At 44.6% G+C, this 16208-nt stretch overlaps 1 protein-coding gene across 4 annotated transcripts in view; it reads right to left on the bottom strand.

Moving 5' to 3' along the window:
- ANO1 (anoctamin 1) overlaps positions 1 to 16208 on the bottom strand; it is an 852930-nt gene that overhangs the window by 208143 nt on the left and 628579 nt on the right. For all 4 annotated transcript variants that reach the window (XM_085643533.1, XM_085643534.1, XM_085643535.1 and 1 more), the window contains 2 exons: positions 9182 to 9316; positions 8231 to 8391 (listed from right to left, as the gene is read on the bottom strand). In XM_085643533.1, coding sequence (XP_085499659.1) covers positions 8231 to 8391; positions 9182 to 9316 — 296 coding nt within the window. The remainder of the gene's footprint in view (positions 1 to 8230; positions 8392 to 9181; positions 9317 to 16208) is intronic.

The raw sequence follows: 16208 nt of genomic DNA, 5'->3' as shown, positions 1-16208 counted from the left end.
ACTGACCATGTCATGAGTGATGTAATATGTGACATCATGAGCACTGGATTGCGGGCGCGCGAGTTATAATGTCCACCTAACCATAACATGTGTGAAACCTATGGTTTTTAAGTGAATTTGCAAGGTTTTTTAAATGCTAATTCCTAACTATAACGTGTGTGAAACCTATGGTTTTTTAAGTGAATATATATATATATATATATCCAGTTTTGCTGCTCCCTTCGCTCCCCAATCCTCGAGATAGCAAAGCAGGCACGGACCACTGTTCTGTGCAGATAATTTTATTTTTCGCTAGTCGGCCATGATGCGTTTCGGTCCCTCCTGGACCTTGATCACATGACAACGCTTCTTGGCTTCAGCCGCCATTTTATAGTAATTCAAAGTGCAAGTGCAAGTGCAAACAACGCAATAGAGAGCAACGAAATCCTCGTTTTATCATAAACAGTAAAAAAAATACTTAAATGATACTAAAATGTTTGAACAGTAAAATGTGTTAATATACTTTGTTTTTTCGCTAGACCTAGTGTAAATTATTCTAGAATCAGGCTTTGCTATAATAAAAGACTAATGCCTAATATCACTCAATTTAAAAGCATTTAAAACCACATAAATGAATAATCGCATGAAGGTGCATAAAATTCGAATGTGCTTCAATAGCCCTAAGCAATTTTTTTTCCTAATGCAACAAAGATATATAATACACATTAATTATACTGGCGTGTCCCGTACAGTATTGACGAATTTCAAACATAATTGCATAAATGCATGATGACTTTGTTCTAAGTTCAATACCTTGTACTTTGCACGAGAGCGTAAACTAGGAAATGTTGCTCAACTATTCATTGATGCTAATCTAAATGGTGCAATGTAACACACGTGTTAGCTATAATGACCAAAGAATGAAGAAATATATATGTATATATGGACCTGTAGAAAATTGATTAAAGTGCTCGTGCATGTAGCCTATTTTAGCTGGTTTTTCTTTTGTAGGCAAAATCCAAGGTTTGTAAAAAATCCTATAAAAACTTTAAAATCTTTATAAAAATCTTTTTTTTCCCCAAAAGGATTCATAAAAGCACCGGGCTTCAAGTTGTAGCAAATAATTGGTCCCATTAGATACCTGTCTATATTTTAGTTTGATTTACTAAAGACCAGGAGAATCATATTGTCTGGATCTGGATTGCTTATTGGCTTTGGGCAGAAATGTAATTCAATGATCATACTTATTTGATCTGCCTTAACCAGTTAGATGCAGGTGTAAAGGTCCTCGGTGGCGTTCAGACCTCCTGGTATCTTGCTATCAAGATTTAAAATGTAGCGGGTCTCCAGTTTGCGTAATGCACCTTCTCTGTCCCCTCTTCTTCTGTTTTTAGGTACCATATCAATAAGGTAATAGGATAGGTACTTGGTGTCGCTATTGTGAATTTCCTGAAAATGTCTAGCGACAGGGTAAGAGGGGTCCCTATTGGTGATGGCTCTGAGGTGTTGTAAGATTCTTTTATTTGCCGGGAGTTTCGTGCTGCCTACATATTTAAGGTTGCATGTACATTCTAAAACATATATTACGTGGTCAGATTTGCAATGTAGAGCTTGCTTTATTTCCACTTCTTTATCGCTAAATGGCTTTTTATACGTTTTCCTGCTTGTTCCATGAATGCATGCTTTGCAGTTTTTGCATGTTGTAATTCCCTTTCTCTGAGAGAGCCAATTACCAGAGTCCTGTACTTCAGGGCTACTGGTTACCAGACTATTGCTAACTGATGGAGCCCTTCTGAAGCTTAAGCCCAATCTTTTAGGCAATAGTGATCCTATTACTGGATCATCAAGTACTATTGCCCAGTTCCGTTGCACTATGTTTCTAATGGTTTTGTGTTGTAGGTTGTATGTGGTGATAAGTCGCAAGTCATAGATTGAGTCGTTTTTGGGTTTCGTATCTAAAAGTGGCCTCTTTCTAGATTCAATGTTTTAGCGATTGCTGAATCGAGGATTTTTTCATTATACCCTCTCGCTAAAAATCTTGTTTTGCATTCTGATTGAGCCTTTTGCAGATCAAGAGCACAACTACAAATTAGTTTGATTCTTAGCATTTCCCCGTAGGGAATGCTATTAATCAAATGTCGTGGATGGAAACTTGACCAATGTAATAGTGAACTTCCTGCCGTTGGTTTTTTGAAAAGTTTTGTTTCCAGTCTGCCATTCATAATAAACAGCTCTACATCTAGGAAATTAATCTTGAATTTGTCTATTGTTGCTGTAAAGCTTAAGTTGATCTCATTGGTGTTTAAACTTTTAGCAAAATCATAAGCATCCTCTGAAAGGCCATCCCAAACTAAAAAAATATCATCAATGTATCTATAAAACAATTTTACATGTTTTTCCACCATCAAGCTGTGTGTCACCCCGAGGACCAGCTCCTCCCACCAACCCATGTGTAAACATGCATAGCTGGGAGAGAAGCTGGCCCCCATCGCACCACCACGCGTCTGCTGGTAGACAGTTTTATCAAATAGAAAAACATTGTTATTCAGACAGAATTGAGTCAAATCACTTAGCATCATACTATGTGCGGAAAGGCTTGGCTTCCCTTTACTGAGGAAATGTTCTAGTGCTCTTAAACCATCCCTGTGTTTTATACTCGTGTATAGGGATACCACGTCCAAAGTCATAAGCAGATAACTGTCTTGCCATATGAAATTGTTTATTTTATGCAAGAAATTGCTGGTATCCCTTATATACGTAGGCAATGCCTGTACCAGTTCCTGCAGAAAAAAATCTATGTATTGACTTGCATTTTCCAATAGACTGTTCTGAGCCGAAATAATAGGTCGAGCAGGTGGGTTCTTGGCATCCTTATGAAATTTGGGGATGAAATATATATTAGGTATAGTGGGATTTTCTTTATACATAAATTTGTATTCATCCATGGTTAGTGTTCCCGCACTTTTCCAGGCCAATAATTTTGTATAGAAATCATTTTGTATTGCTTTTAGGGCGCCCCAATTGCTGGTTTTATAGCAGGTTCTGTCATTTAGATGTGATAATGCCTCCTTCATATATTGTGTCCTGCCCCATAAGACAATTTTGCCTCCTTTGTCCGCACTTCTTACAATCACATTTTTATTGCTTTGTATTTTTGTCAGTAGTTGGTTTGAGTTTCCTGTCTTTGGGATGCCATTTCGATTTGCTTTTGCTTTTGCATGATCTTGTAATTTAATTTTTTAATTTCGTTGATTACTTGATCGTTGAAAATATCGATACTGTCTCTTGGCATTATGGGATTAAACTTTGACTTTCGTTTGAAAGGTGTGTTCTTTCTATGCTCCGGTATTGCTGCAAAAATCGGGGAACTCGTGATTGATGCCTCTAACGTTGACAATTGGGTATTGTTTGCTGCTGCTCCCATATTGTACTTGTCATTCTGTAGCTCCATAAGGGTTTCAAGGAGAGAATCTTCAGGCATTTGCGAAGGTTCATTGGAGATGGATTCTGCCGTACTTGTTTGGTTTTTCATTTTTTCATTTTTTTGGTTTTTCTGATGCTGATCCGCTTTTTCTTTTAAAGGTTTCGTACTGAGTTCATGATGTTTTTTCAGTTTCAGTTTCCTTATAAATCTATAGACATCCATTCTTGTGTTGGCATAATTGAAGTTCGATTCGGGGCAGAATGAGAGTCCCAAAGATAAGATTTGTTCTTCAGCTTTTGAGAGGGTGATATATATATATATATATATATTACCTACTGGCGGTCGCCAGTAGGTAGTTATAGTTAGGACCACGTTTCCATAGGAAATCCGCAACATTCTATTTTGAATAACTTTGGCGCCGGTCGACGAATCCTCGCGAATTTTTCAAAATAGGTGGGGCGCTATGCTCCGCTCCTACCCTGAAAGTCTCGGGGTGATTCGTCAAGCGGGGGCTGAGATAAAAGGGGGGTCCCAAAACGCGTTTTTCCCATGCATTTTTCCATAGGAACTTTAGACAGGGCTACAGCCCGAACGGCTGAACAGAATTACTAGAAATTTGGCAGAGAGGTAGTCCTCAGGTCAAGGAAGTGCCTTTTGTAGGTTTGGTGTAAATCTGTTCAGTAGATTCTGAGAAAATAGCCTTTAAATCAATATATATATCTGAGCCAGCTTACGGTGCGCTTACGGTACGCTTACCGTACGCGTACGGTGGCGTGCGCGAGCGCGATTCTGATTGGCTGTTACATCTAAGTAAACATTCGAATCGGTCGAACCCAGGAAGCGGCGGCCGCCATTTTCTCTCTCGCACTCTGAGGGGGGGGCTGTAAACAAAGGCAAAAAACATATAAAGGGGCTGTTTAGACAGCGCCCATGCACATAGCCATGTTAGTTGAGTCCTCAAAGATCCCCCAAGGCCAAAAACGGTAAATTTTTATTTTTTGAAAATTTCGCCGATTACGCTTACTGTACGCGTACGGTGCGCTTACGCTAAAAATTTTAATAAAAAAAAAAAAACACTCTCTGTGCATGGCATATTATTGTCATCACTTACAAATTAAATTTAACAGATTACCTATCACAAGGAAGCGCATAATATGTCCTCCATGTGCGCACGGTGCGTAACGTGGGCACGCGGTGCGCGTAGCGCACTGCGTGCCCACCTTGCGTGTACGGCACTAACTGCATAAAGTGGGCGCGCGGTGTGCGAAGCGCACCGCGTGCTCACTGTGCGCGCACGGTGCGCGAAGCGCACCGTGCGCGCACGGAACGAACTGCGTTAAGTGGGCGTGCACGCCACGAATGGCGTAAAGTAACTTAGCATTTAAAAAACCGTACAAATTCACTGAAAAAACCATAGGTTTCACACACGTTATAGTTAGGAATTAGCATTTAAAAAACCTTGCTAATTCAATGAAAAAACCATAGCTTTCACACATGTTATAGTTAGCTGGAAATTTTACTGATAAAAAACCAATGAAATTCCCCCGTTATAGTTACTGTAGGCAACTATAACTCACGCGACCGTAATCCTCTGCTGATGACATATGTGTCTTTATGAAAAAAAAAAATTTGTAAAATATGTATAGCTAAAATTTAATGGAAGAAGACATGGGCAAATAAGTGTCTAAATACAGTATTAGCATCAGCAGAGGATTGCGGTCGCGTGAGTTATAGTTGCCTACAGTAACTATAACGGGGGAATTTCATTGGTTTTTTATCAGTAAAATTTCCAGCTAACTATAACATGTGTGAAACCTATGGTTTTTTCATTGAATTAGCAAGGTTTTTTAAATGCTAATTCCTAACTATAACGTGTGTGAAACCTATGGTTTTTTCAGTGAATATATATATATATAAATATATATATATATATATATATATATATATATATATATATATATATATTCACTGAAAAAACCATAGGTTTCACACATGTTATAGTTAGCTGGACATTTTACTGATAAAAAACCAATGAAATTCCCCCGTTATAGTTACTGTAGGCAACTATAACTCACGCGACCGTAATCCTCTGCTGATGCTAATACTGTATTTAGACACTTATTTGCCCATGTCTTCTTCCATTAAATTTTAGCTATACATATATTACAAATATTTTTTTTTCATAAAGACACATATGTCATCAGCAGAGGATTACGGTCGCGTGAGTTATAGTTGCCTACAGTAACTATAACGGGGGAATTTCATTGGTTTTTTATCAGTAAAATGTCCAGCTAACTATAACATGTGTGAAACCTATGGTTTTTTCAGTGAATTTGCAAGGTTTTTTAAATGCTAATTCCTAACTATAACGTGTGTGAAACCTATGGTTTTTTCAGTGAATTTGTACGGTTTTTTAAATGCTAAGTAACTTTACGCCATTTGTGGCGTGCGCGCCCACTTAACGCAGTTCGTTCCGTACGCGCACGGTGCGCGCACAGTGAGCACGCGGTGCGCTTCGCGCACCGCGTGCCCACGTTACGCTAGATGGGCCATGAACGCACGATGCGCTTCGCGCACCGTGCGCACATGGAGGACATATGATGAGCATCGTTGTGACAGGTAAAATATATGTTTTGTTTTGAGCGTAATAAGCCTTGCACAAATGGTGCCCTTCGGGCACCATTTGCACACGGGGTGGGGAAAATGTGGATATTTTTTTTTTTTTATTATTATTTATTACCGTACACGTACGGTGAGCGTAATCGGCGAAATTTCCGAAATAATTAATATTTCCTTTTTTCACTTGGGGGATCGTTGGGGACTCCCTCGACATGGCTAGGTGCTTGGGAGCTGTCTAAACAGCCCCTTTACATGTTTTTGCACTTTGTTTTTCAACCCCCTGTCAGAGTGCGAGAGAGAAAATGGCGGCCGCCGCTTCCTGGTTTCGACCGATTCGAATGTTTACTAAGATCTAACGGCCAATCAGAATCGCGCTCGCGCTCGCGCACGTCACCGTACGCGTACGGTAAGCGCACCGTAAGCGCACCGTAAGCTGGCTCAGATATATATATTGATTTAAAGGCTATTTTCTCAGAATCTACTGAACAGATTTACACCAGACCTACAAAAGGCACTTCCTTGACCTGAGGACTACCTCTCTGCCAAATTTCATTAAATTCTGTTCAGCCGTTCGGGCTGTAGCTCTGTCTAAAGGTCCTATGGAAAAATGCATGAGAAAAACGCGTTTTGGGACCCCCCTTTTATCTCAGCCCCCGCTTGACGAATCCCCCCGAGACTTTCAGGGTAGGAGCGGAGCTCAACGCCCCACCTATTTTGAAAATTTTGCGAGGATTCGTCGACCGGCGCCAAAGTTATTCAAAATAGAATGTTGTGGATTTCCTATGGTAAGAGGGTCCTAACTATAACTATCTACTGGCGACCGCCAGTAGATAATACATATATATACACACACACACACACATATATATATATATATATATATATATATATATATATAAATAAATATATGTATACATATACATATATATATATATATATATAATTTTTATTTTTTGGGTGGGGATTTTTTTTTGCCATGCGTAAGTCTTTGCAATTTTTTATATGACATTTGTTGCTTGTTTGGCATCTTTTGATGGCTCGGCTCGTCCTTTGGCTTTTACAAACTAACAAGACACCTGGTTCGACTCTCCCCAATGCTGTCCATTTCCCACTTCCCCCCAGAAAATCTAGTTTCTCCTACGCCCTTGCAAGACCCCAACTGCAGGATGCACAAACGAGTTGGGAAGTTTTCCTTCTAGAGGAGTCTCCCACTCCTGGTGGACACAGTTTGACAGATGGACACAAATGCCTCACCTTGCATCTGCATGGAGCAGCATAGGTGATAATGTTCCTGTTCTTGTATGTGTCCCAGAGGGAGAGGTCAGCCAGCGCTGCTCCCGCTGTACACCAGAAGCAGGGAAGATGAAGGTGGCTTGAAGAGGCCAAGGTCAGCAACACTACTGCTGCTAAAATCGGTCCCTCACTGGGTTTGACTGGCCCTATCGCAGAGTTTGGTGTTGTTCTACCACCAATGTACTTAGAGGTGTTATATGACAAATATACTACTATGTGTTCTATGACCAATGCAACGGAGCGTGTTCAATGACAAATGTACATGGAGGTGCGCTATCACCAATGTACGTGGAGATGTTTAATAAGCAATATTTTGGAGGTGCCCAAAAACAAATGTGCTTAGAGGAGTTCCGCAGCAACTTTTCTTGAAGTTATTCTATGACAGATGTACTTGAAGTGGCGGCTGGACGACAAATGTACTCGAAAGCGTGATAAGATAAATGAACGTGGGGGTTTTCCACCGCCAATAGCAACCTTCACATTTTTATATTCTTGACCTAATGTCCTGTGCGTGGCTCACACTATTTCAAAACTTCAAATTAAAAACAAAGAAAATATAAATATATATAAAAATAGCTACACAATCAACAACCAGCACCTACTGCATAGAACATGTTGTAGTAGAATTTAAACATGTAGAATGAGGCCCTACAACAAATATTATTGCGATTATTATTATTATTCAGCTAAGGAGAGAGGCTGGCATCCAGCCCCGATTGGAAGCTTGTGTGCGCTCAGAATGTAATTTTCTAATTACTTATCTCAGCAGAACACATTTTTTATGTGGCTCAATACTAATTTGCTGCATAAATGAGCCTTTCTCTTCAAGTCATACTCACTGTGGATTCCCCCTTAACTTTTTGCGGACAGAAGAATCCTAGGGACACACGTACAATAGGATCAATATCTACTTACCCCATACAGCCATGAAGACAGAGAAGAAGACTGTAGCAGGGTTATCGAAGAGGTGACTTGCTCGAGACGTAGCACAGGCCGAGCTCATTTTCCAGTATGTGCAGGTTTTGTCGCACAGGGGGCACATGGTGATGTTGTATCGCTGGTCGCACATTTCCATGCTGTGGAGGAGAAACATACTCAGAGTATAAGATGCAAAACTATAATGGTCAGTTAGAAGCCTTACTGTGACATTGTCGGCGGGTACCTGCTATCCTCAGATTTCACTACCGTCTAGGAGATTAAAGTACCAAATCATCCTAACTAAACCCAAAAGATTCACTTGACATGGTGTGTATCTGAGTGCAGTAGAAGAAGTAGCCTATGTGGGAGTACCTCAAATACAATGCAGCCTGGTGTATCGATTTGGGAATCTGAATCCCTTCTTGGCAATGCAAGATGTTAGGAGATCTTTCAAAGGTCGCCGACCATGAGAATTTACTCGCCAGTATTGCATTGGATAAAGTTAAATGACTGAGCCACAATGGCAATGCTCTGGTGCAACAACAAGAATATTGAACGGCCCAAAAGAGGACTAGCCACCAAGAGAAATGGCACGCATCTTACTCTGTTTACAGCAGTAGGGCTATATTTTATGGAGTTTTCACCCATAGTGACCATACCAATGACTACTGGTAAAGACCTATATGTTGGGAGGAGTGACTGCAGTTTCTTGGTCCTGAATGGAGTGTAATATATGGAGTATGGAGACAGATTCCTGAACAACACTTTAAAATCGTACTGTTTTTGATATCTCTTTCTAATTTAGAGATTTGCTTGGATTTTATTTTTAAGAAGGGAATCGTTGTTAGTGTTTGCAATCTTGTACCCTCTATTCTCAGACAACAGCAACAGTTTGATAAAATAAACAAATAAGGTATATTCGTGCATAAATTAAAATAATCTCCATACCTTGGTATATCATCATCCACAGTCGCGCACCCATATAGAAATACAATAATTCCCACGATGGAAGCCGGAATGAGCATCTGGGTGTAAACGCCGAGCCAAGCAAAGTACAACCCGATCTTCTCGCCAAAGTATTTCCTGAAACATTTTGAGACAACATTAATGGACGCCCACTGTTTCAGTTCCCATTTCATTCAAAATATCTTGATGGCTCCAAGGCACCCAATATGGAAAGGGGACTAAGATTACCCCAAATGGCAAGCTTCTATTGACAATATTGTTGCGATCTACACAATCACTACGCCTGCTGACCTGCCACTCAGCGAAGATTTCTGCAGCTCAACATTTCCAACCAAAGGTTGAGAGATGGTATTTTTTATCTTCAGTTCCATACAAAATAGCTCTTGGATATTATACTATCTAATACACAGTACAGCTTTATTACTGCCAGTGTGTATCCATTACACAAATGTGCATGCAGTAGGACCAGCTGTGATAGTAGGTCACTGATGGTGATGCCAAAAAGTCCATTAGACAATGGATAGCAAATGTGGTGCTCATGCGCCTGAAAAGAACTCCGACAGAGAAATATCATTCATGAGTTTGGCCAACAGTCAAGGGGATTGCCCTGATCAAACTGTCTGTGCACTCTCCTTCCACTTGGACAGAGAATCTATGACAGATTACAACTTTGGCCAAGGTGGTCCACACGGGGGGATACATTATGGGCTGAGTCGGGGGATCTGATGAACCTATTGAGCCCTCAGTAGCCTAGAGTGGATCTGAGCAGAACCTGATATCTGACACCCACATATGGAGCCTCACGAGCCCTGTGCATCACTGCTGGACCAAGCTACTTTCTGTAAACTGGTAATGCTGGTCGTGACTTCTATTGTTGAGGCCTACACTGCTCCTAAGGTAGAGGCCTTGTCTCTGATATAGGAACTAAAACGTGTCTCGAACCGTTTATTATTTGATAGACCACTCAATAACTTTCCAATTGTTTAATTCACTGATGGAAAGTTTCCCAACTCATCCTAACACAATTACAGTTCTAGATGCTGGCTATAATCATCTCCTCGTTTTACGGCTGATTTTTTTTTTTATCAAAGTTAATTTTGCATTAATTTTTTTTGCCAAAATCAAGCATATTTTGCAGGTTTGTTTCTACTGCAATGCCTAAAGTATGCTGCAATTTGCACGCCTCCTTTTAATTAAAAGTAACGTTACGCTACTGAATCGATCCACAATGCTTGAAATGTTCAAAACAAATTCACAAGTTAGGTTGAATTCAACAAGTTTCGGACGCTCATAGAAAGGCCCTAGGTCTGCGGCTGGTGACTGGTATAGCTCTGAAGAATGCCCGTCTGTCTTCTTCAAATCATCCCTTGATGAACACCTGCCAAAATAATGTTCTCTTAATGTCTGGCGTAGATCAACAGGGACATTACAGATCTCACTTCTGATAAAAGGTTAAAGGCAGCCTCCATTGGGAACAATTTCATAAACAGCTATCAAGTAAAATGAAATATCCAGCTATATTTTGAATGGCAAAAAATCGAGTGCAGAGCCTACCTGTTCTGAAAACAGTTCCTTGGCGCTTATCACATTTCTGTACATTTTGGCACTGTGCACACAATCCCTGTGCCACTGCAAATATCTCCACCCAGATCCTAGTTTTGATTAATTGGCACAGGGTGATAGCCAATTTTGAGACATTTGAGGTATTGCATTCTAATTGTACATCCCCTGTAAATAAATCCGTCAAGGGCCAATATGCAATTTATGTATCAGTGTGGCTTAGAACCACTCTACATCTCGCTAACCCATTCAACTCTAATCATGGACAACACGCACTGGAAGGACATCTGGACAACAGCTGTAGCCAGAGGGTCCTGTCACCCATCCCTGGAGGGCAGCCTGAAGTACTACGTCACAGATGGCATGCCCTCCTTTGCCACAGCTTTGCCCAGTTACTCCCACACTTTCCTCATCTTTGTATTGCCCATTTCACGGGCTTCTCTACTTTATGGACAACTTAGAACCAAAAACTATATTGGAAGTGCATGCACTCGTTTTTCAGAACCGCTGCACCTATTAGCTTTGCAACCTTGATGGAGCATTCTATCATGAAAACTCCTTTATGTCATAAAAGAATGGGCTCAAATGTATGCAAATCAGTACAACCACGCACCCAAAGGAACTGCCTGGAGTTTACCAAAGCGTACCTCGGTGTCAGTCTTTTTTTTTTTTTTTGTTTTTCAAAAACCTTTATTGTTCCATCGAAGAGTACACCGCTATTCAGCCAACAACCCGGAGGCAGGCAGCTAGTATACGAGGCGGAACTCCGCCCAAGCATTTGAGATCGTACTTTCAAACGGCAATACAGCATCCTACAATGGAACAAACAAAACAGAACTAATAAAGAGCCCGAGTCGAAGGAAAGCAAACAGTAAATGATCGATATGACATAATCATCTTCACGCTGCGCCCACAGCCCGCCCAGACAGAGCAAGCGACAGACAACCCCTCTCAGAGAACGAACCCCATATCCCAGATCACTTATGCCAGGCGGATCACCACTTACAGCACCCCACAGTCAAACTCCAACCTCTCCACGTCATTTAAGCCACAATCAGCCCGCTTGGTCATCTTCCAACGCTGTCGTACTAGCCAACCAGTCTACCAGTGGCTGCCAGATATCTACAGGCCGCGAGCGCTGCGGCAGCTGGTCCCAGTATGAGGTCAGCTGCTCCCTACAGTACACCGCCGATCTTATCCAGGCCTTCACGCTTGGCGGCATTGTCTTCTTCCAGTGTAGCGCTACCTGACGCTTAGCAAGTAATAATAAAATGGCCACAAGCCTACGTGAGGTCTTGGGCACATTTCTAACGAATCCCAATAGGGCCACAAGTGGGTCCGGCCCCAGCACCATCCCCACGATCTGCCCCACGGCATTGAAGACTGCTATCCAGAAGTCGCGTATGGGGCCACACACCCAGACAAGGTGATAGAACGCGGCATCCTGCGCACCGCATCTCCAACAGCACGCATCAGACCGCAGACCCATCCTACACAATTGAATGGGCGTCCGGTAGGTCCGGTGCAGATAGTTGAAGTGTACCAACCGCAGCCTATAATTAGGGGATAGGTTTTCAAGTTGGGAGCAACAGTACTCCCACTGCTTCTCGGTGATAGATATACCCGCTTCGAGTTCCCACGCGGATCTGGAGTCAGTGTGCGCAACCGGAGCCGTGCTTTGAGTAGCTCTATAGATCCGTGTGATCAGTTTGCGCGCGGAGGAGTTCGAGAGTACGTCCTCCAAGGCCGCAATCGTCGGCGGAGCCTCTGGAAACATAGGGTACCTGCCCTTGCAGGCGGACCGCAGTTGATAGTAGAGAAGGAGCTCCGAGGCCGTCGGTTCCGGCGCTGCCGCCATGTCCCGCACTGTGAGGAAGGCATCGTCCGGGTACAAGTCTCCCGCCACCTTCAGTCCGCAGGCCCGCGCCCGCCGCGCCACTGCCGCGTCCGTCAATGGCCCCAATAGTGGATTATCCGCGAGGGGCATACTCGGCGCATATAAGTCATCTACGCCTGCACGTTTGGCAATGCTTGACCAGGCCCAGCGTACCATCTCAACAGTGTCAATGTCGTCCCTGGAGCGTCTGTATCTCTGATATGCCGCTGCACGAAGGGGGCAGGGGGCCGCAACATCCATCTCGATGGCCACGTGCGGCTGGTAAGGGATCGGGTGCTGCCAGTAGTGCAGATATTGGGCCTGAGCACTGTACGCATATAGTTCCATGTCCGGGGCCGCGAGTCCCCCCTGACGGAAGGGAAGTGTGAGGAGGTTCCAGGCCACTCTGGGCTGCTTACCCGCCCAGACCAGTTCAATCAAGGCGGAGCGGAGCCGGCGAAAGAACGACTTAGTGAGTGGCACGGGGATGTTTACGAATAAGTAAAGAAACTTAGGAACGGCCACCATTTTAGCAATTGCTATGCGGCCCATCAGAGATAGTGGCAGCGCTTTCCAGCGCTTCACTTTGCACTCCAGCCATTCCACGGCCACCCCAAAATTGGCCAGCCATATGTCCTGTATCGATCGGCTAAACCGTATGCCCAGGTATTTAATCTCATCAGTGACCCAGTCGATCGGGAATTCCGTGTGGCATTGACTCGTACCGTCCGTCAGCGGGAACATCGCCGACTTTGACCAGTTGATATCGATACCCGTGAGGCCGCTGTACCTCGTCACCTCACGCATCAGTGGGTCGAAGTTTTCCGATGGATTCATCAAATATATGGTTATGTCGTCGGCGTACATAGAGACCAGCAGGCCACGCGACGTGAAGCCGATACTGCGATGAGTGTGGTGTTGGCGCAAACGAGCCGCCAGCGGCTCCGTCGCAATAGCGAACAGCAGTGGCGACAAGGGGCAGCCCTGCCGAGTGCCTCTTGTTATGGGGATCGGGGAAGACGTCTGACCATTAACCCGTACCCTAGCCGTCGGGTGATTATAGATTATTCCAATACGCCTGGCAAAGGAGGGGCTGAAACCCATGCGAGTGAATAACGCCCGTAGGAATTTCCACTCTAGTGAGTCGAACGCCTTAGTGGCGTCAAGCAATGCGGCCGCGGCTTGTACCTTGGGATCCAAATAATGCAGGAGCCCAAACAGCACTCTAAGATTGTGGGAAGTGGACCGCCCCATCACAAAGCCCGACTGTAACGCCCTGAACGTCTCAGGATCGTTTAACAGACACGACAATGAGGACGCAACCACTTGTGAAGGGTTAGTTCTTTTAATGAAGGCAAATAAAATACAAAGAACAAACAAAAGTTATAGTCACTGGAATCCTCCAGGCTAAGTACGTTACCAGCCCACAGCACGGATGGTCCTAACCGTCCTCTGCATATACGCCGATCCCGGCGTATGCCAACAGAGGGCAGAAATGAAATGGCCGACAATGCCAATCGGTAGGCTGTGAGGGGCACGAAGAGTGTTGGGGAGAATCGAGGAGTCAGGGAAACACCCAGCCGGGGTCTCTACCTGAAGGGAGCAGCCGCTCAACCTCTTCCTCAGACTGCACCGGGACGCGGAGTCACCTCCTGGTGATGCGTCACCGATACCCCAATCACAAGCAAGAAGACTGAACCGAGAGCAGCCGCTCGATCGATCCTGTGGACTTCCGAGTCTGTAACGCGGCAAACACCTCCTGGTGTGCGTTACAGCTGGCAGTCCCTGTGTCTCTGGTCGGGCTGGGAGTTACGACTCCAACCAGCAAAAGCGCCACTGCGCTTGGACTCAGCCGAGTCAAAAAGCGAAGCTCAATGGTTGACCGGTAGAGCTTCCGGGTCCTTCACAGGTGACGATGGGGCAAGACACGGCCCAGGGAGTAACGACTCGACCTACCTCCGTTCTTGCCTTACTGGAGCACCACTCTGGAACACTGCTCTTCACGAAGCAGGTACGTCGGTGTAAACACAATATCCGACAGCCTTGTACCTCCCGGTTCCTCCCTTTATAGGGCGTGTTTTCCTTGAGTTATGTAACAGCTCTCCTGTTTACATAAGGGCGTGTTTCCCTTGAGTTATGTAACAGCTCTCCTGTTTACATAAGGGCGTGTTTCCCTTGAGTTATGTAACAGCTCTCCTGTTTACATAAGGGCGTGTTTCCCTTGAGTTATGTAACAGCTCTCCTGTTTACATAAGGGCGTGTTTCCCTTGAGTTATGTAACAGCTCTCCTGTTTACATAACCTCTCAACCGCTAAGCATCCTGGGAGATGTAGTCCGTTTTTGCTGGTTACCGTTTTCCTCCCCTCGTATGACAGGAATTCTTGACAGTACATCCTCCCTCTCAGCGGCTCCCCACGGGTCCAGCGCTGTCAGGAAAACGCCGATGGAACAAGGAGACCAAGCGCGGAGCATGAACCCCTTCAGCCGGTTCCCATGAATGCTCCTCCGGGCCATAGCCTTTCCACGCAACCAGGTACCACAGCTTCCCCCTGCGCCATTTGGACGCCCGTATGCCCGACACTTCATACTCCACCTCCGACTCCACGCATACCGGCCTAGGTGTCCCAGACGGCTTGGAGGGTGCTGGTTTGAGCAATGATACATGAAAGACAGGGTGTATCCGCAATGACTGGGGCAAGCACACCTTCACGTTCACGGGACCCATACACTTGGTAATTCGATAGGGGCCCATGTACTTGGGATGGAACACACTGTTCTTTCGAAACCTCATGTTTCTTGTGGATATCCAGACGTAGTCTCCAGTGCGGTACAGTGGCCCGGGCCTTCTCTTCCTATCTGCCACAGCCTTGTATCTTCTCTTGGCCTCTATTAGGACAGCCCTTGAGCGCATCAACGTGTCTTTTATGTGTGCCACCCTGTCCGCTGTGGCGGGAATCCTGTCCTCTCTGAACGGATGTAGAAATGGCAAGAACCTGGGATGTTGGCCATAGTTGCTATAGAACGGAGATGACTGTGTGGAGCTGTGAGTGGCGTTGTTATAGGCTATCTCTGCAACCCATAGCAAGTCGACCCATTCTTCCCTGCCCTGGTCCACAAAACATCGCAGATACTGTTTGAGCGTTTGGTTCAGGCGCTCGGTTTGGCCGTCCGTTTGAGGGTGGTAGCTGGTGGACAGGGCGGTCTTAACATGCAGCGCAGTGCACCAAGTCTTCCAGAATTGCGCAGTAAACTGCGACCCCCGGTCCGACACGATCACCCCAGGTAATCCATGCAGTCGTACCACATTCTTTAGGAGTAGTGACGCCAATTCCCCGGCCGTAGGGACTCTCTTGCAGGGGATGAAGTGCCCCATTTTCGTCAAGTAATCCACCACCACCAGTATTGCCGTCATTCCCTGGTCTACCGGTAGGCCCACCACGAAGTCCAGTGATATGCTATCCCATGGTCTATCCGGGGTCGGAAGTGGATGTAAGAGCCCTTGGGTTCGGCCATGGTCGGCCTTCATGGTAGCACACGTAGGACACTCCTGTCCCCACCTCCTGACATCCACTC

This window comes from Triturus cristatus, chromosome 3_1 (assembly GCF_964204655.1).
Source record: "Triturus cristatus chromosome 3_1, aTriCri1.1, whole genome shotgun sequence".
Classification (NCBI taxonomy): Eukaryota; Metazoa; Chordata; class Amphibia; order Caudata; family Salamandridae; genus Triturus; species Triturus cristatus.
This window is presented reverse-complemented; position numbering and strand designations above follow the sequence as displayed.